General features: G+C 38.3%; 1 protein-coding gene and 1 long non-coding RNA gene across 2 annotated transcripts; one reads left to right on the plus strand and one right to left on the minus strand.

The window, feature by feature from the left end:
- Positions 1–299: 299 nt before the first annotated feature.
- Positions 300–6,241, minus strand: LOC114156766 (uncharacterized). Its single transcript, XM_028037261.1, has 5 exons — positions 6,017–6,241; positions 5,130–5,480; positions 4,818–4,928; positions 1,114–1,214; positions 300–862 (listed from the first exon to the last, which is right to left on the minus strand). The coding sequence occupies exons 1-5, from the start codon at positions 6,090–6,092 to the stop codon at positions 797–799; spliced, it is 705 nt and encodes a 234-aa protein (XP_027893062.1). The 5' UTR covers positions 6,093–6,241; the 3' UTR covers positions 300–796.
- A 4,908-nt stretch (positions 6,242–11,149) lies between these two features.
- LOC114157813 (uncharacterized) lies at positions 11,150–12,605 on the plus strand. Its single transcript, XR_003598275.1, has 2 exons — positions 11,150–11,424; positions 12,287–12,605. It is a non-coding gene; the product is annotated as an uncharacterized LOC114157813 (long non-coding RNA).
- The last annotated feature ends 8,445 nt before the right edge of the window (positions 12,606–21,050 follow it).

The raw sequence follows: 21,050 nt of genomic DNA on the forward strand, positions 1-21,050 counted from the left end.
GTATGTAAGCTCTCCGATAATGAGTATTCTGAACGATAACATCACTGAGACACAGTCACAGCAGAGTAAATCAAAGATGTATTGATATAGAGTACACTAAAGGCTCATAGACAGACTTTGACCGTCATGTAGTCGCTTGCTCTTTCCACTTCCTGCCTTTGACCTATTATGCTGCAGTGCAGCAACACCACACTTTCCATTCAGGGTCCGTATTGTGAAACCTCCCACCCCAGCTGTAGAGTTAGCATGTCTTTGTGATGTGGACCACTGCCAGTAATGTGGTTAAGACACAGTAGAGGTACACTTGACACTTTTATCCCCATAAAAAAGTACATGCGTCATATTTGTACACTTACAGTCATATTCAGTAGATCAGAATGTCTTTCAATGAGGTTTATGTCAGATTAAAAGTACCTTTTCAAAATAACTGCATGCAGGTCATAATACTTATCAATCCCACTTTTCTTTATTAAAAACATTGTTTTTATCTGATATACGATTCTAAAGCATAAAATCCTCATAGTAATAGAAATAAAAACTTGTATAGATCAGTGTGTGTGGTGTGTGTGGCGCATGTAGTGTTTCACTGAGTGAACGGACTTACTGAAATAAATCAACTTTTCAATAAGTTGAATATAATTGTATGTGTGAATAAATGAATTGGCCACTCTATTGAATAAGACGTGGTTTATATGAAAATGTGACATATTTACACGCATAAAATGACTTATGTTACTCAGATACAGAAATATACAGCATTTACAAAATTCCAAGTAGGAACGTGTCGGATGAGATCCTATTTAGTTCTTTTGGGCTCCACTTGCTCGAAGTAATCCAAGGAGTCATACATGAAAACTTCACACTAAACAAAACAGAGAGAAACAACAAAGTTGTTACAACATAGTTCAGGATGTTTAATAAGAGATTTAAAAAAAAAAAAATTGTTATACACGTTTTCTAATTTGCGCATAATCAATGATTCGAATCCATAGATGCAAAGTAGCTTTGTGTTATAATTTTTTAGTGTTTTAAAAGTAATCAATAAACAGTTAAGGCTTTTTTGTTTTATGGTTTCTCATAACACTAAAACTGAATATCCAGACTCATACTCACCCACTGAGTTGAGCCTCTGGAAGAACTGGTGCTGGTTTTGTCCATATCTGCTTGGATAGAGTCAGTGTGTGGAACTTCATAGATCACCCTGGCGGCTTGTCCTGAAACACACACACACACACACACACACACACACATGAGTTTTGACATATTTACAGGAACAAACAACCATTCGTTTTTTCACCTGACGAATTAAATGAAAGTGTTAAGCTTTGTAACAGTTTCTATGAAAGTGAGACTTGATATCACTTCTACTTTAAAAATAATGTTCCTATAGTTCCTTTATCACCACTAAGCTCTAGTTTAGTCACACACTTAGGGTCCTATAAGCATAACATCACACTTCAAACTGAAGCAGGAACTTATTTTTGCCGTTCCTACTGAAACACTGCAAGCTACATATATCCTGATGTGTTAAATATCTATAATATATATCTTTGTCAGACATGTACCACAGGGTGCATGCTTTGGTCCCATTTTCTTTTATTTCATCAAGTTCAAGTGCAACACTATGAAATAATGTTGCACTTGAATTAACTCAACCAAATCTTATTTAAAAATGCAGTTTATAAAGAGTTCTGAATGGCTTTCAAGAGACTTTTCTGAACATAAATGAATAGCAACTCCCCGCTACGCATAATGAAGAATAAATGATACTTTATGAAAACGGGCTATATTGAGTTTTATTGGCGATCCATTGAGATTGGCTGATGGTCAAAAGTTGTTGACTGCAATTGGTACAGCAGCAACTAGGACAGGAAGTAAAAGGAGTGGCTGCAGTTTGCCTCGCCCTGGTTTCTTCAAACTCACGTTGCTCACCGATCAGATCAGGTTTACGTTTGTCTCATCTTAAAACAGTTTGGTGGCTAAAAACTTGAAATACTGTCAGATTTTCCAGACACTTTCAAGTATATTTCTATATCTTTATCAGATTAGGTAAATCATGAGTGGCAAATATAATTATGGCTGCCAAACGGGCACTGGTGATCATATTGCCTTTAATACTGTTATTGGCAAACAATTTTCGAGTTCCTGAATGAATAACTAAAATGCAAGTGTGTACATGACAGATGGTATTGAATAAAAAAAAGTGTATTTTTGTAACAATAGTTACTCTGTGTGAAAACATTTAACACGTTCCATTTTAGAGGTACTTCTTCTTGGAATAGAACCATAGGAAACCTCTTTTGCAGAAGTGTTCAGTCAACAAACCCACAGAGACCAGCCTCTCTGGGCTGCCACTGGTGCTTTACAAATCAACAACCTGCCACACACATTTGAGGCGTCAAAACTTAAGCCAGCAACCCAATGCAACCTTTGAACTGGTGGCGTGAAACTCAATAGGTTCACAATGTACTAGACATTAAACAGGGTACAAGATATTACTGAAGCAGAGGCCTTCTACTCCGGTTATCAAGGGCTGGTGTCCTGCAAGTTTTAGAAAGGTCTCTGAATCAAACTCATTACCTCCACAAGTCCAGTCAAGTTCTCCAGAGTCATGCTAACGACCTGATTATTTGACTCGTGTGTGCTAAAGAGAGACACAGCTAAAAGTTTCAGGACATTGGAAGTTGTTGAATCTGAAGACCCCTGTCCGAAAGGGCTAAGCACGTCTGTGACCTGTGACGCCTTTTTGGTCTTAAGTTTGGTCGTAGTTTCAGCTGTAGCTGTTTCTGACGGTACCAGGCTTGGCTGAAGTTTAGTGATCTACTTAGTTACCTCAATTCAACCCAATGTTTCTTAATGGCAAAACCTTTGTGATTAACACAAACCGCACAAGGATAATCTCTGAATATCATCAACTTAAATCTTCGGCTAGTGACGCTGCATCTCTTGAGGAGCAAATGTGGTTTAAACTTACACAAGTCAACTGTGACACGCTGTCTGACCTGTCGGGAATGTAACAGCGATGGGTAGCCTTTAACCCTCCTAACTGACTTAGTCTTTTCTCAAAACACACAGAACGGGTGAATAGGCCTCATGAAATGTTTTGTTGAAAGCTCTATAGAATTCAGTCTTGCTCTATGGATGGATTTCATGCACACCCTTCCTGTGGATTGAACGTCATGTAAATTTTGGGCTTTGAATGATTTGTGTGCAGCATTCTGTAGGCAGGTTGAAATGGTTGTACAACACACAACTTCAATGGATTTTATAAACAGTGATTAAGTGATCAAATATGAACGTGTGGTCAGTTTTCCCTTAAGCCACATGTTCATAATTATACATTCAGGATCAAACATACACAAGCAGTCTTAGTCTTGTATAAATGACCCTGGAGCAAGGCACCTCAGAAGAACACTGTACTAGCAATGAATCGAAGCTTAAATTATTTTCGGCAAGATATTTAAACACTTTTTATGGCCAAATGAATATAGTTTATTTAAATTGGTTGGTTTCCTGGAACTGATCTAACTTGAATCTGTTGCCCATAAATATTAATCATGACTGAAGTCACAAAGCACTGAAAATTATTATTCCCTGGTTTATCAATTCCAAAACAAGTTTTGGCCGAGGTATAGACATGCTAAGATGATTAACCACATATCAGAGAAAAAGTCAACGAATTCAAACTTTTGGATTAAAATTGATGTGTGTAGAAATATTTTTGGTTGTTTGTTGTAGAAAAAAAATTATAAATAAGTTAAAAATCTAAATATGAAGCTGATGGTGAGTGTTTGAAAATCGGACAGCAACTAATGCAAACATGACAGTGAAACTGAAGTAAATTTTTTATTTGTTAAGCCAAAACCTGGTTTAGTTCCGGCGCTAAGCAAGATTACTGATGTTTGTTTTAGTAAAGCGAATCTTAATCTAAAACCTGTTTTGACTTTTTATCCCTTGAGAACTTTGCAAATCAGGGAAGGATTTTCAGAGACATTAGTCCATGATAAAAACCCCGATATGTTTGTTCTGTCAATGTAAGAAAGAAAATCGATGTGTTCAATAATGCAGTCAAGACTATATTTACAGAGAGACTATGAATGTCAAAGTGTTTTTAAGAGACGATATCCTGCATTCTTGCTTCAGCCTAACAAAATCCATGTTTATAAAGTGAAAATCTGTGGTTGCTAATTTTTCTTTTTTCAGTTTTTCATCTCTGCTGTGAGATTGTTCTTTATTTTCTGAAACCATTTCTGTGTTAATCATTTTTTTACATCTTTACAGACGGCGAACAACACATTGACTCAGATTTGTTGACATTAAATGGTCTTCGCTGCTTCATCAATCACTAAAATGCACCTTAAACAACCGTTTATGTTGCCTACTGGGCATTTAAAACTTTATTTAGAGAATAACAGCGAACAGTCCAAAGACACAAGATGAACGCTGCAGGTTTGATGTAACATTACAAAGGCCTTCCTCGTTTGTTCTTTGCAGCTCAGCGTTTCGTTAGCGGTTACTTATTGCATTGTCAGTATGTTTTGGCTCTTTGGTACATTTCACAGAGGAAGCCGAGGCAGTGTTCTAGAGAAATTTAGCACAACTTTTCCAAGTTTTTTCTAAATGATTCGAAGAAATACAATAAACCTTTTTTTTTGTAGATTTCCAAATAAAAAATAATTGTGAATCTTTTTTAAATTTAAGTAAAAAAAAAAAAAAACACTGTTTGAAGGGAACTGTCTGAAAGGGAAAAATGCTCTTTTGCAATATAAAAATAAAAGATTATATATTTTGTGTTTTTGAGGGAGTTTTCGTCATACCTTCCTTCTTTCGCAGAGAGCAGAAACAGATGAGAGTGATGAGGAAGAGCGGGACCATGACACCCACGCCAATGATTACGGGATACTCCTGATTTTGTTTATCACTTCGATCTTAATGTGGGAAAAGGAATAAGTGTTTATTTTTATTAGCAAACACAAAGCATTCTTTCCTACATATTCTTTTTCTGTTAAGCAGAGAAAACCTCTGATAAAATTCAGATTTTTTTGTCAAAGACGTATGCTCTGCATTCTAAATAATGCACACAGTTTATCTGTTAATCTATTAGAAAGGCTGCAGGTGTTGTCACTTACCTTCAAGTGTGCTTTTAGTGATGTTCTCTCTGGCTATAACTGTGATGGTCGTTCCTTTTCCTTCAACTTCTTTTAAAACTGGTATCTCCATAGAAACCTTGCAGATGTATCTTCCTGAATCACCTGTTGTCATGTTTTCTATTATCAGAACTGAACACTTATTTTTCTGCTCATTCTTAGAGCCTGTAGACTGATTTATGACAGTCTTATTCTCTATTAATGTTTGGTTTTTCAACCATTTAATGCCAACTCTTTCTGCCCCTTTCCAGCAGCAGGTGATGTTTCCTGTCTCTCCTTCTTGGACAGAAACATCAGGACTCTGAGTAACAACAAGTGCATCTGAAGAAACACCTGGACAGAAACATGATGGACACGTTAGTTTATACAGAACAAATACTCCACGATTACAGAACCAAAACCAGAAACTGAAAGTTCCCTCAGTTTGAAAGTTTTTGGTAAAGCCAGCGAGGATGTTTAATGTTTAACTTCAACTGTTATGGTTTTACAAGATTGAAACCTGCATGTAGCAAAATTTATAGAGCACTTTTCAGAACATGAATATCATATTCATTTTTGACTTTCATTGAAACATTGACACTCAAAGACACATCTATAAAAAGACTCACTGCATATATAATGGAAGGTAATAAATGTCTCATCATATATAAAGCGACATTAGATATAAAATATTTAAAACTTTCAAGTAAAAGTAAAGGACTTGTACTGGATGGGTGAAAGACTCCGACCATTGTATGCACATTCATATTTCCGTCATAAAAATGTCCTCATCAGCTGTAGCGACAGTGTAACGTAGCTCAGTCTGGGCCCAAGCTAAAACGGCGATGCAAAGAAGTGGAACCAAAGGAGAAGTTTTGTTTTCTACTTACTCCATGATGAGAGCGCGCAGAGAGAGCTAAGAAGCAGACTTCTCAGTAGGAGCTTCATCTTTCCACCTCGATTCATTACAGAAGACTGATCTATTTCTCCTGTTGCGGCTCTAAGTACCACCCACCATCCTCTCAGACCAACACACACTCAGCGACACACATTCGACAGAAACAGAAACATTACATGACTGTTTGGTTTTTTTTTTTTCAAAGAATCTGAACCCACAAATTCTGTTGCTTCCGTCTTCAGACAGACGACAGAGAGAGAAAGAGAGATGGTTCCGAGAAACGGCCTCTGAGATTCACTTTTCGGTCTTTTATAATAACATGATCATTACAGATCTGTAAGAAACACTGCAGACAGAGCAAGAAAGGAAAGTCAGAAACGTTCAGAATAATGACAAGCCGGTGTTTGCATATACATCTGGGGATCAGTTCCTCTTTAGTACGTGCGCTCCTTAAGGTTCACCAGGTACACAGATACAAACTCTTGGCTGATAATAATCTATAATAACTTCCTAAAAGCTATTTTTAACCTGAAAAACAGCCACAGTGTCAATCAGCAAAACCTTAACTTTAACAGAAACACTTCAGCTCCTTAAAATATCAGTCCCAGAATGCCCTGCGCTTTTACAGGCGTCTGAAACATAGTAAGGCTCTGCTGACTTTATGAATGGCTGCATTAACTGTCAAATAGTGATATTTTCACATTGATTAAAACATTTGTAATTAAACCTCATAAAGTTATCTTGCTCTGGGACGTTTGGTCAGCGTCAAGGTATCCCAAACTTTAAAAAAAATGCTGGCTGCCTCCTTGTGTTTTACCTCCAACCAACTTACAGCTGGTACTCTACGATAAGGATGTTTCTCGTCATCTTCATCATTATGTTAGAATATTTTAGCCTCATTATGAACGTTTTCATTATGAACACTCCTGATAGTCCAATAGATTCAGTTCAATTGGGGACCACAACTTCTACATTTGTTCCATTTTCAGCTGCTGTAGTTCGCTTTCACACTCCTCTTTAAAGAACCTGTTCCCCTCCTCGCCTGTGGTGGCGCTGCACCAAGAATCAGTGGAGGAAATGACACAAAAACCTCTGAAGAAGACACTTAACGCAACTCCCATCTCCACCAAATGTAAACAAAAGTGGAGTGACGTCAGATTTTAGCGTTTGTAGGATTTCTCTTTTGTGGTTGATAAAAAAAAAAAAAACACGAGCCATTTCTCAGGCTAGCGCTAGCAGATTTGTTTTGGTTACATTTACCCAGAATGCCCTGTGCTATAGTCCGCTTCCTGCTTTTGGAATGGTCTATGGTTTGCGCGGCGTTCACACATGCATTGGAATCGCCTCAGAATTCACTTCAACCGAACCAAGACGGAGTTTGTAGGCGGACCGGAGTTCTTTTTATTTTTTTTTTTACTTTATTCATCCCAGCCGGGAAATTATTTCGCAGTTACAGCACACGACAGGAGCTGTGTCTGCAGGCAGCCAGCTGAGCCGGCGCCATTTTTTGAAGGAGGACATGCGGCAGAGGTCGTCGTTTCTGGTCCCCATCAGAGTTTGACCAGTCACCCGAACGGTCACGGTTCTGGACTGTGTGTGTGAGGAAGTACCCAGATAGAAACCCCACAGTGAGGACAGGAACGCTCTGTCAGAAACAGCCTAGGCCCTTCTTGCTGCAAAATTACAGTGCTACCATCTGCTCCACTGCACACATATTATATATATTTAGTTGAAAATTTTTGTGTGAATAACTTGACACCATGATATTTTTCATCAGTGTTGTCATATCACGACAATCTCATAATGCCCAATGCCTAGTTTTTGGGTTCTGCATGTCTTAAGAAGTGTTTATCATTTTAATCTACATTTAGTTCTAATGTCTTTGGACTGTCTTCTTTAATAATACAATGCATGAAACTGCATTCATTAAATATTTGCTTTATTTCCTGCTTTATTGTATTATTCACATCCAAGGTCTGTTGGTTCATTTCCTTGCTGATGCTCCTCTGTGGTTATCTGAAGAAGACACTTAACGCAACTTCCATTTTGCCCTGGCCCTGGCTCTCTGGTGGTTAACACTTCAGCAGATGTAAGCAAGACTAATAGCAGGTTGCTAGGAGAAGCAATTTAAATAAAATGAGACTGACAGTGGAGGTGATGGTGAATTTAACTAAAAGTTAATTGTTGAATGTGTACATTTTTTCTTCCACTCCTCTCGTTTTGACCTTTGTGTTGCTTATCTTCTGTTCCATCCTATGTTCTGAATCATGTTTTCTAGAGATGCACAGGGGAAGGAAGTCACTGGCTGCCCGATCAAAGTAGCAAATAGGAATTAACACCTGTGCAGTTTAGTAAAATTTAGTGCTAGACGGTTAGTGGCAATGAACTTTGTGCCTATTTCTCACCCTTCTGTTTGGTTGCTTTGGTTATACCTGAGTAACCAAAGCAACCAAACTACTGTACATTGTCAAGTGTATTTTTTTTTAGTGCTTAAAAATCTTGAAGACAAAAGTTTTTGAAGTTTTTCCACTGCTTTCATTAGAGATGAAAGCAGTGGAAAAACAAAGGATTTTTATGATTGTTGGGATGAATAACGCACCAATATGTCCACATGCTTTCTTTGGCATGACTCCTAGTCGACATTGTCTTGTGTTGTATTAAATGTATATTCCAATGCACTATTTTCAAAGTATCTCAATTCATATACCTGTCCACACAAATTAACCTCATAGTGCTACGTTTAATCCCTGACAGGAAGTCATGGTGGTTTTGAAACAATCTGATTGGCTGACACGGGTTTTAGCTTTGCACTGCACTGCCCCCTGTGGGTGTGGCGTATTCAAAACAATGTTCAGGGGCAGATTATTTGTGGCGATTCAAGTGGATGAAAACTTTCCAGAAAACGAACCCGTGTGCACAAATATTATACTTTTAAATGATGTGATGGAAATTTGTACAAGGCCGCAGTCTTCTCCCACAGCATTACCCTTCCTAATATTCATTTGAAACTCACATCTCCATAATGGTAACAACAACAATCCACTCTTCTTATTAAATACATTTATTAATGAAATAGGGAAGAACATTATTAATCTAGACAGTGACTGTAGGTCGTGTCGTGATCAGAGTCTGTTTTGTCTTTTAAATAAGCCTCCACTTGCAGCTGGTGGGGCGTGTTGGTGTTAACCACATCCTCAGTTTGCTGCCTCCATCCGAGGGGCCGAGTGTTCATGTTCCCCTCCTCGTTCTCATTACTCTCTCTGCTATTCTACAGGTCTTTCTGACACGAGTTTATTAAAAGATGTTGTGACCGGTGTTTCTCTTAACCCTCAATAATCCTCACTTTTAAACTCTTAGCGTTCTAGAGCTCAGCTGGAGTCACGTCTAGAATGTTTAGATCTTTACTTCAATGCTGCCTATCAGCTTTTAACCTATTCCCATTTATGTTTGTCCTATTCTTTGTTATGTCATCAGGCTGATTTTCATCAGTATCTAATTGCATTTTAAACAAGCACTGGTAAAGACAACTTGGATGTTGCTGTTTACAATTTTGTGCATGCTCAGCACAAAGGTATCCTTTTAGCTGCCATCCAGAGCCGCGCTGCTGCAGTAGAACAATTTTGTTTACGAAATAAAACCTGGATTTGTCGGTATTGTAAATTAATCGCAGTCTGCCACCTCGAAGGAAAAAATAATGCAGAAGAACCGCCAAAGAGTAACTCAAAATTACTCGTATTCTTATTTTTTTTCTTGCTCTCTGTGTCAGCTAAGCTGCAGGCTTGTTGCCATAGCAACTGACTGACAACAACGCCACTAACGGATCAGAATTCAACACCAAAAAATATGCAAACATTTCCCACACAAAAATAACAGAACATTCTTTACATTTTTACAGTTTTATGTTTTCAGGTTTGATCTTTATTTTGCAGTTAATAATGTGGTTATTAAGTGATTGTTGTGGTAGATTAGCTACCACAGCTGAGGATTAGCTACCACAGAAATGGTTTGATTTGCCAAATTAAACACCTGCTATAGTGATGATCTGTCAGGGAGCCGGTGTGTGATTAGCCTTTTTGTTTTTTAACTGAACCAAAACACCAAATTCTGCAGCACGTCTAAATGTTAAGGTTGTCAAAGTCAACCTAGCATAACTGACCTATTTCTCTCGCTATTTTGTTTTTTAATGAGAACCTTTTCCTGATCTTGTTATCTCGTTCTCTTAGTGTTGACAGCTAGACTATATAACTTTACAACTTTTTCTTTCTTATGTCATGTGTACATGTAAGATTTAGCGCATTATGTTGACAACTTCACAACTAAAACCAATGGCAGTGAACGTTGGTGACCAGCTTTTTGCCCTTCAGCAGGAATTTTACACACATGATGTTGTGAACTGCAACATTTCCTACCAGCGCTATAAAATAATTAATCCAATCAATTATTCAAATATTAATGACTTGTAAAATTGTTTAATTGTCAGTGATGTCCTAATCTGATGAGGAGACATCACTCCTCAGTAGTGTAGTGGCATTTTTATTTTCGTGACTGCTCCTGAACACAGGCCTTTCGTCCCCAACTGCACCGCAGACACTTCACCACATGCAGAGAACATGGCTGCCAAAGAGCAATTCTGTTTGGAATTGATTTTTGAAATAAAGTACTGCAATAAGTTGAATTTTCAATAATATCCTCAACTGATAAAAAGGAGAATGAGATCTAGATTAGCTCGTAGTGGCATTTTTATTGTCCTGACTGCTCTTGAACGCATCAGGCCTCTCATCCCCAACTCTACCACAGATGTTGACGGCCATATTCAAGGGCCGTACTTGCCAAAGAGCAACAAAGTGCCTCAAAAGTATTAAATAAAGTCAAATACTGCTATATTACTGACATCTGCAGTTATTGAATGTGCGATATTACATATATATTTGCATTAGTGAAATTTCTTTTTTTCAAAGAATTTTAAACTGCTATAAATAGCTTACTGTCTATGTTGTTTACTCCTTTTCTTTCTTTTTTTTTTTACCATGTTCGGTCTCAATTAAGTTGATAAGCACAATACAACTGCAAGTTACATGTAACAATGGATGCAGTGGTTAGAAGAAATTCCATATTAACCATTAAAATAAGAGTAAGAAGAACATGGCTTACTGGTTAAATATGAAAGAACAGTAAGTTTGTGTGACCCCAACTCAACTAGAGGAGGGACCAATGTGTGGCTTTACGCCTTTGGTTTAAAATATAAAAACATGGGAAGTAGAGAGAGCGCCTGCAGTACGAACTGTGTTAAAAGTCACAGACCGTGAAGAGGCAGGTACCAGTACTCGGCGGTAAACCAAACTGGAGCCATGATGTTTCTACTGAGCTTTCTGCTGATTATCTGCGCTCACGTCTCATGGAGTAAGTAACAACAAATTTATATTTTACACTAATTTCACAGAGTGCAACTTAAAGTGGTTGACTTTATGAGTGTTTTTAGATTAACTCGGATATTTGTTAATATGTAACTTACATGCAGAAAACAGACAATTTTAAGAAAAAAAAACCTTTGTTGGGAGAAAATTAAAAAAAAATTAAAAAGTAGCTAAGTAAGTAACAATGTGCTAAAAACAAAAACAATCAAAAGTGCAACATTTTATGGATTTGTCATTGTTCACTGGCGTTGGATTATTTTTGATTTTTGTAGACGTACACAGCAACAAGAATGAAGAAATATATATTTCCAGTGGACAAAGTTACCAATCCAATAAATATTGACATTTCAATTCATATCAAAGGAACAATAAAATATGATTTTGACTTTGATCAAGCTTATTTATTTGTCTGCTTTGTTCACCTGACGCATTGCTTACATTTTTTTTAAAAGTAGCAACAAAATCCTGAGTTGAAGGGAGAAATCATTTCTTTTATTTTAAATATTTTTCATTTCATTTAACTGGCAATGTTTTGTAAAAGTCTCTTTTTTTTTCATTTGACATTAAAGGACTTTTGCTGTAATTTTTTTGTAAAAAAAAACAAAAAACCCCAAAACTGATTTTATTAATTATGATTGATTTGTAAAAGAAATAAAGGGGGTAAAATATCCAAGAGAGTGAATACTTTCTACATCCTTATACAGGCTTTGTTTGATAATTTGCTCCCTAAAATCAGCCTCTTAAAATGTTTCAACATTGTCTTTTAATTTGGTTTGAAACATATGTGTGAAAAGTTATCATGAGAGATTAATAATGAAAACTAACGTGTCCATCACGTCTCTTTCCAGGTGTTTCTTCAGATGCACTTGTTGTTACTCAGAGTCCTGATGTTTCTGTCCAAGAAGGAGAGACAGGAAACATCACCTGCTGCTGGAAAGGGGCAGAACGAGTTGGCATTAAATGGTTGAAAAACCAAACATTAATAGAGAATAAGACTGTCATAAATCAGTCTACAGGCTCTAAGAATGAGCAGAAAAATAAGTGTTCAGTTCTGATAATAGAAAACATGACAACAGGTGATTCAGGAAGATACATCTGCAAGATTTCTATGGAGATACCAGTTTTAAAAGAAGTTGAAGGAAAAGGAACGACCATCACAGTTACAGCCAGAGAGAACAGCGCAGACCACCAACCTGACAGCGCAGACCAGCACAGTTCAAACTGTATGTAAGATACTCATGTCTTAATTTTCCACACTGTAAAAAAAGACCTACAACCTAGTTTTTTCACAGCTTTATGTTAAATTACTCTTAACCTTGCGTGTTTATGTCATTTAGGATTTACAACTGTTTGTTCAATATGAGAATTAAAAAGAAAGATTTTTTAAGATTTCCTGTAAATTCAAGTTTGTAAAAAAAAAAAACCACAAAAACAAAAAAACATTTACCCTACTATTTGGTAGAACTGCCTTCTAAGCTGGTTGGATTGAGTTTAGTATATCCTGTGTCCTCTAACAGTGGTTGGAATGAGGTGGAGTTGTTACCCAAACTTCAAACATCCTTTCTCATGTCTTGAGATGGAACATTAAAGTCTCCATGTAACAGAAAATGGCTGATTTCAAATGTATGTCTTTTGATTGTTGTTGAATTACCGTACATGAAAATCAACATTATTAAATTCTACTAAAAAAAAAAAGTAAGCCATTTTGTGAAGCATTTAAACATCAGCAGGATGTCATTCAGACTTATTTGGTTATTTTGGTCATAGTAATATGAAGTCTTAAGAAATGAATACAGTAAAGTTATATATGGCATTGTATTAATTTTTACGATTATCTCCAAAAAGCTAACTGCACGAGGAGCAAAATAATATACAGAGGTGGAGAACATGGGTATGGAAGGGTTTGTTTTTGATGTGAACATAATGGTCCAAATAGGATGAAGAGGTGAACTGAGCTGGAGGGAGTTGGAGGGAGTTGGAAGGAGCCATCTACCACTGGAAAATATCAACTCTTCAGATTCAATTGTCCATAAATCTGTTGAATTCTGCAGCCAAAACAAAATGAGGCCGGACACTTTGACGCTAACATACTGAAAGAACTGTTGCATTGTTGGTGCAGCTGTGTTTTGAAAAATCCCAACAGTTAGCCGTGGCCGTTAGCATTAGCATACCGAGCCAGGGTATTGCTCTTCTTTAAACAAAGTAAAGTAAAACATCACAACTCCTTCTTTGTACCACATGACACGTTTTTATTTAACTGTGGAGTGGAAGAAAATGACAGTTTAGAACGACTGAAACTCGATGTAGCCGTTGAGTGAAGTTAAGGTGTTGCGCTAAATGCCGTTACCTCATGTCGCTGAAAGAATGCGGCACATTCTCACCTTCTGTAGCTATAAAGAGCAGGAAGGGAGGCGAACCAGCACAGGCCTCACCACTCTGTGTGATTCTCATCCGGTACACACTTTAATGGGCTAATATGCTAACTGACAACCAGCAGAGAAACTTTTTATTCTTTATTCATTTACTAATTTTGGGACAAAAAGAAATGTTAATCCCTCATAAAGTGTTTGCATGCGATTTTGGACAAAACCTTCTGACAAAAGATCACTCAGTGAATTTTTCTCTACATTTTTTTTAAAACATTTTATCAGTCTAATTTACAGAGTTGTCAGTTAAACATAGTAGAAGTAGCATTTCTTGTGCAGGTTCTGGAGATCATTCTGTCTTGTTTTGTAAACCTTTTAGTACTTTTGTGCAAATTATTTCTGTTTATGGATGGCTGTTTTCAATGAGGTATGTAGGTGGATCATAAAGATGCTCAAATCTTACATGAAATTAATTTTAATTACAATCTGGCTTCTAAAAACTTTGTTATTTTCTGCTTTCATTGACTGTGGTCCAAATCCCCATTTAGACAAGTTGACAATAAAATTGTACAGATGCATGACACCTAATTAAAGCAGAATAATATTGCAGCCTGCTGCTGAGATGCATTATTTATATTTTACATATAACCACATTTCAATAGATACCATGATGATATTATAGAAAGTGATTTAAATAATCCACAAGTGGGCGTGAAAAATCTTTCTCTAAAATGACATGACAAATAATGAGATGTTTTGCTACAATAACCTGATTGATAGATCTAACTTCTGCTTATCTGATCTCTTATCTCTGTGGAGGGATTTCAGATGTTCCCCAAGAAGATACTGTCACATTTATTCTGAGATGTCTGCCCATCCTGGCCCTCATCACTGCTTCCTTCTGGCTCTACCACCAGGGGTCCAAAGCTCAGAGAGACACAAGAGGTATTCAAAAAGTAGCTCAACTCATAGTGATGAGAGGTTAGCTGTGGTGAATCTGACTGGTGTTATGTTTTAGTTTCAGCTACTCCACTGCAAAGCAAAGACGAAGACCAGGAAGCCAGTGAAGGACATGAGAGACTGACTGAAGGACATGAGGGACATGAGGGAATGACAGAAGGACATGAAGGAAAGACAGAAGGACATGAGAGAATTACAAAAGGACATGAGGGACATGAGGGAATGGCAGAGGGACATGAGGAAATGGCAGAAAGACAAGAAGGAATGACAGAAGGACATGAGGGACATGAGGGAATGGCAGAAGGACATGAAGGACATGAGGGAATGACAGAAGGACATGAAGGAAAGACAGAAGGACATGAGAGAATTACAAAAGGACATGAGGGAATGGCAGAGGGACATGAGGAAATGGCAGAAAGACAAGAAGGAATGACAGAAGGACATGAGGGACATGAGGGAATGGCAGAAGGACATGAAGGACATGAGGGAATGACAGAAGGACATCAGAAAATGGCAGAAGGACATGAGTGAATGACAGAAGGACATGAGGAGATGGCAGAAAGACATGAAGGACATGAGGGAATGACAGAAGGACATGAGGAAATGGCAGAAAGACATGAGTGAATGACAGAAGGACATGAGGAGATGGCAGAAAGACATGAAGGACATGAGGGAATGACAGAAGGACATGAGGAAATGGCAGAAAGACATGAGGAAATGGCAGAAAGACAAGAAGGAATGACAGAAGGACATGAGGGACATGAGGGAATGGCAGAAGGACATGAAGGACATGAGGGAATGACAGAAGGACATCAGAAAATGGCAGAAGGACATGAGTGAATGACAGAAGGACATGAGGAGATGGCAGAAAGACATGAAGGACATGAGGGAATGACAGAAGGACATGAGGAAATGGCAGAAAGACATGAGGAAATGGCAGAAAGACAAGAAGGAATGACAGAAGGACATGAGGGACATGAGGGAATGATAGAAGGACATCAGAAAATTGCAGAAGGACATGAGGTAATGGCAGAAGAATGATGAAGAGACAATGGGATTATGACAAATCAATGCAAAGCAAAGTGTTGCTCCTACAATACTAGTTACGTTATTTCCTAAAATATTTGGTGAGAATACACAATATAATTCAATGGCAACTGACAAAGGACAAAATACCCAGAATATGAAAATTCCTAGATTCAAATAGGCCCTTGCTTTTGTGGGGTTATTTTGTATTTTGTTGTATTTGAAGATAGATCCAGTTTGTATTCAGTTTAAATGCTGGATTGGTTTTTGGTTCTGTGTTGAGTTTTTGGAAGATTATCTTGGTAAAATGTTTAAAACACTTTACCATGTTTCTAAGTTCATTGACTGTAAACTCAACTCGGACCTAGAGGCTAATCTATTGGAAGAACGACTGCGTGCTGGGACATGTTCACACCAGGACATTCCTTGATCGCCTGGATTAATGACTCAGACCTTCATTCTGCGGACAGAATCAGGGGTCTGTCCGCATACAACACTGACTCAAGTCACTCAACCAAATCAAATTTACCACCTCTGATCTAAACCAATCCCCAACCGGAACATTGGTACTGATGTCGGTTTGAGACGATCTTCACCACTTTTGTTCCATTTTTGACACTCTGCCCCAGGCCTCGTTCATTAAACACTGAAGAACATTGTGATATTTCTGGAAAAGTCTGTAATTCCTTTACTGTTGGTTTTTCATTGACATGGGCTCCTCTAGTCATTCCACAGGGTCCATGTTCCCCCAGAGATGCTGAAACCACAACCGGTGTGGTTCTTCTTAGGAGTCACAACACGAAATCACCTCACACCACAACACCCAAGTTTTCAGAGCAGCTGGGTTTGGTTTTGTCACCAGACATTTAGGAGGAAAAGATGCCGACGTTTAGTGATAAAGGGCACTTACTTCCAGCTAGCCAAAGGGATGGTGGCAGATTAGACTCATTTTCACTCAGGTTACCCTGAGAACCAGATCTATACAGATAACCTATGGTTTCTGCAACACTGTGCTCACTGGATGATGTTGTAACATGAACATTTTTTGTTGTTTTGACGTCAGATGTGAAATATCTGACAGATGCTCTGGATATTTCCATGCCTTTCTTGAACATGGTGAACTGACTAATACTCTGTAAAGAAAAGCAATTAAAAGTTCAGGAAGTAAAAGCCTGCATCTCACTTGTCCTTTCACATGTATAAGCACAGTTTAAAATGTGACTGAATACAAATGTGGCAGCAAGCAGCTGAAACAAACCCCATGTCTCATCGTCACCCACTGAGGGAAAGACGCCCGGTTGACGATGTGAATCGGCGTAAGAAAGGAGGAGTTGACTGCCTTCTGCTGATCTGCAGGAGACAGTTTGTGTTTCACGGAAACTCTGCGAGCAAAAGCTGGAACGCTTGTTCTGATCTGGACGTAAAGTTTCTGAAGCGATAACGGCGATGAAGCTTCCTCCGAACACCCTACTGCTCCTCTGTGTCCGTTCATCTGGGCGTAAGTGAGAACCTGAAAGTATTCTTTCATCTGCTTATGCAGAACTCACAGGAACCCAACCAAATTAAAAGAGCTCAACTGTAGGTTACACCAGAAACTTGTTAATAATTATAGAAAGTGGGTAGTCCAGGCGCAACCTGCTGAGCGAATACTTACTCAATTATCAGTGCTTTTCTATGCACGTTTAAAAATGTTCCAGTAATCATTTGAAATAAACTCCACAACCGATTCAGGCAACTAGTTCTTTCTTGTGCCATTGTTCAAATAAATGATGAATAGTTCAAAATTAAAATGACAATCATGCTGATGACGTGTAAACATCAAATAAACTTGTGTTTTGCTTACTGCATTACTGCATTTTTTATTTCATGTAAAGTCACAAATTCAATCGGAACATGTCCAAAAACAGGATCTGAATTGTTTTATTTGTCTTACCATGCGACGTGACCCTATTTTGTATTATCTGATGTTATGCTCCAAGTGTTTCTCCAGTCACTTGTTGTTACTCAGAGTCCGGATGTTTGTTTCCAAGGAGGAGAGACGGGAAACGTCTCCTGCTGCTGGGACGGGGCGGCTGAAAGAGTTGGCGTTAAATGGCTGAAAAGCCAAACATTAATAGAGAATAAGGCTGTCATAAATCAGTCTAGTACGGGGTCTAAGAATGAGCAGAACAATAAGTGTTCGAATCTGACAATAGAAAATATGACAAACACTCATTCAGGATAAACACATCTGCCAGGTTACTGTGGAGATACCAGTTTTAAATGACTTTGAAGGACAAGGAACGACTATCACAGTTACAGCCAGAGAGAACACCACTGACCCAGCAGGATGTAGTCACTGGTGAATAAACTCTGTTGGTTCAACAGATAGAACTGAACAGTTTGTGATAAAAACCCTTTTATCAAGTAATGCTGAATTAAATTGTGTATTTTTTACATCAGTGAATAGAATAACTTTTTTTCTTTTTTTTTTATCGCTCTTTTTGTGGGCTCTAGTGTCCCTTTTTCAAAGTAGGTTGACAGGAAAGGGGGGAAGACATGCGGTAAACGTCGTTGGATCCGGGAGTCGAACCCGCGACAGCCGCGTTGAGGCCACGTTTTGCCTGAATGTGGGTCGCGCTAACCCCTCCGCCACCACGGCACGCCCCAAATAGAATAATTTTTACTGACATTTGATTTTGCATTCCCCCGTTGTTGTTGGGGGACGTGAGGGTTTGTGCTTTGTTTAAAAAATCTTTCCAATAATCCTGTTTACTGTAAACTCCTTTGCTACTTTTTAGATTATCCATCTTCCTCAATAGGTGATTCATTTCTTTCATGTTATCACACGACCACTGTCTTTCATTAATAAGGAGCATGGCTCCACATTTCACCAGATATTACAGTAAACTGGATGTATTGTATCACCATGATAAGGCCAAAGCAGCAGGCCAGTAAGTTTCTTTTTATAACATTCAGTTACTTTATAAACTGAATGTACGGCAGTAAAATTTACTTTTGAAAAGTTATACTTTAGTTGATATTATATTTTAGTAAGTAGTAATTAAGTCAAAATTACTGCTTCTTGCTCGCTCCTCGAGTGGCATTGATACAAAATGCTACTTGAGGAGCGAGTAGCATTCATAATATCATAATCATAATACTTGGTTCAATATTTAGAAAATGATTGTCATTGTAAACAATAAAAAAAGTTATTTATTTCCACCAGACAAGAGTAAAAGCAAGAAAGAAGAAAAAGAAAATGAAAACAAGCCACCATGCCGAAGTGTCATGCAACTTTATATTATCTGTTCGAAAAGGAGGAGAAGATGCAAGATCTTGCAATGTCCTGTCCTCAAATTATGTGCTAATTTGGATATTTTACAAATTGAGATGAAAAAATATAATAATCTGTGACATGTTGTGTGTTCATTTGACCTCCAAATGGCACAGCATTCTTCATCTACCTGTACAATCAAGAAACTTCATTTTAACATATAAACTATGCGTTTGGCTTCACCTCGACAACACACTCTCAGAGAGGACAAAAAAAGCACAGTTATAAAACCTTAATATATATACATATGTAGGTTTGTGTCTAGTGTATTTCTGGTTAAACATGTGATCTACTGTAACTCAGAGTGCGTATAGTAGTAGAAATGGTACCATAGTAAGAGTACTGTTGCTTAGAAAGTAATGTTACTCAAGTAAAAGTAAAAAAACAAAATGTGGTAAATGTTACCATAGTTACTAGCCATCTCTGTTGGTAATGATTCTGATCTTTCCAGAAAACCCACGCGCTCCCCAACATCCACATCAGGTTTCTCCTGAAGGGCCTGCTCATCCGCTTCCTCTCCGTCCTCTTGGCCGTCTTCTGTGTTCACCGTTCAGCTGGGGAAGCTCAGAGGAGAGTCTCAGGTTCCCGACCAGCTCCTCCGCCGTGCCGTATACCAGCATGTCCGCCACCGATCGTTCGCTGCGTCGGAGCTGACCGGCTGTGTTTTCAGCTTCAGCTGCCGCAGAGAATGATAACGCATCGCTGCGACGCAAAGAGGAAGACCAGAGAGAAGAGGACAGAAAGGAGAGAGAGACGGACGGACAGAAAGGAAATGTCCCAGGAGGAAAGAGTGAAACATTCTAGTACCTGCCAGGTGTTCTGGGAAATAACTACTCGAATTCAAATGATTCATTATATTCAACACAGCTAGAACCTCAGACAGAGAGAATGAGACACTGAACACCAAAGAACACATGATGTCAAAGCTCATTCACATTTTTCAATATGGATGGATGGAATCTGTAAATATCAATATGTTTTAATGCTTCCACTTTTCCATACGGATTGCATTCTTAAAGGGGCAGTGTTGTGTAAGTTTGTCCGCCTCGCAAAGTCGCAACTTCGCAAATCAGATCCTTCAGACTAGCTGCCAGCAATTAGCAAACTCGTTATATGAGCTACTTCTCAGAGCAACGCTGGTAAAAGCGTTAAAGGGTTAATAGAGGAGCCATGTTGCAATGACTTCCTGAAGGCGGACTTTCGGAAAGAACAGGAGCTTCTTAAAGAGACAGAGGCTTAATTTCAAACCTGTGGAGTCAAATTTATCTCTAGTCATGTTTGATATTTACAGCATTTTATAACAACTAAAGTTAACATAGTCACTTGATTTTGCTATAAAATAGCACTAAGTGCCTAGAGAACACATAACACTGCCCCTTTAACAATAAGAGACCACCACGGTCAATCCACCATTTGCTGTTTCATCACTAAGCCAATTTCTGGCTTTTTAACTGAGAACTTTGTAATTCTTAATAAATAAAAGAAAAGACGTCTGCTGCACCAGTCACCATCATCGGAATCAAAAGAGCGACATTCTGGTCCGATTTCATAGAAGGAGAACATCTGTTTTCCGTTCTCAGATGTGAAAAGCAGATTATGTTAGTGACCCGGTTGTTTACAGGGTCTGTTCAGGCCACCTGGCCCCTCTTGTTCTACTTCTCATGTTGGTCTGCTTAAAGAAAATGGCCGCATGCTCCGCTTTGACAGAAACAGGAAGACGAACCACAAACCTCACAGCTGCCACTGCCGCGCATCAGCCTTCACATCAAGACTCTGCAGTACAATAAATGACGGCCTGTAAATTCACAAACAAACAAACATGGCAACTAGTCACCTCCTAATGGACCGGCCGGTCTTGTTCCTACACGTCACGTTGTAGTTCGTCGCGTATTCTCACCCTAGTTCTAACTAGGGCACTTGTGTTTTGTCTCCATATTTTCACAT

The sequence above is a fragment of the Xiphophorus couchianus genome, chromosome 14 (assembly GCF_001444195.1).
Source record: "Xiphophorus couchianus chromosome 14, X_couchianus-1.0, whole genome shotgun sequence".
In the NCBI taxonomy this organism is placed as follows: Eukaryota; Metazoa; Chordata; class Actinopteri; order Cyprinodontiformes; family Poeciliidae; genus Xiphophorus; species Xiphophorus couchianus.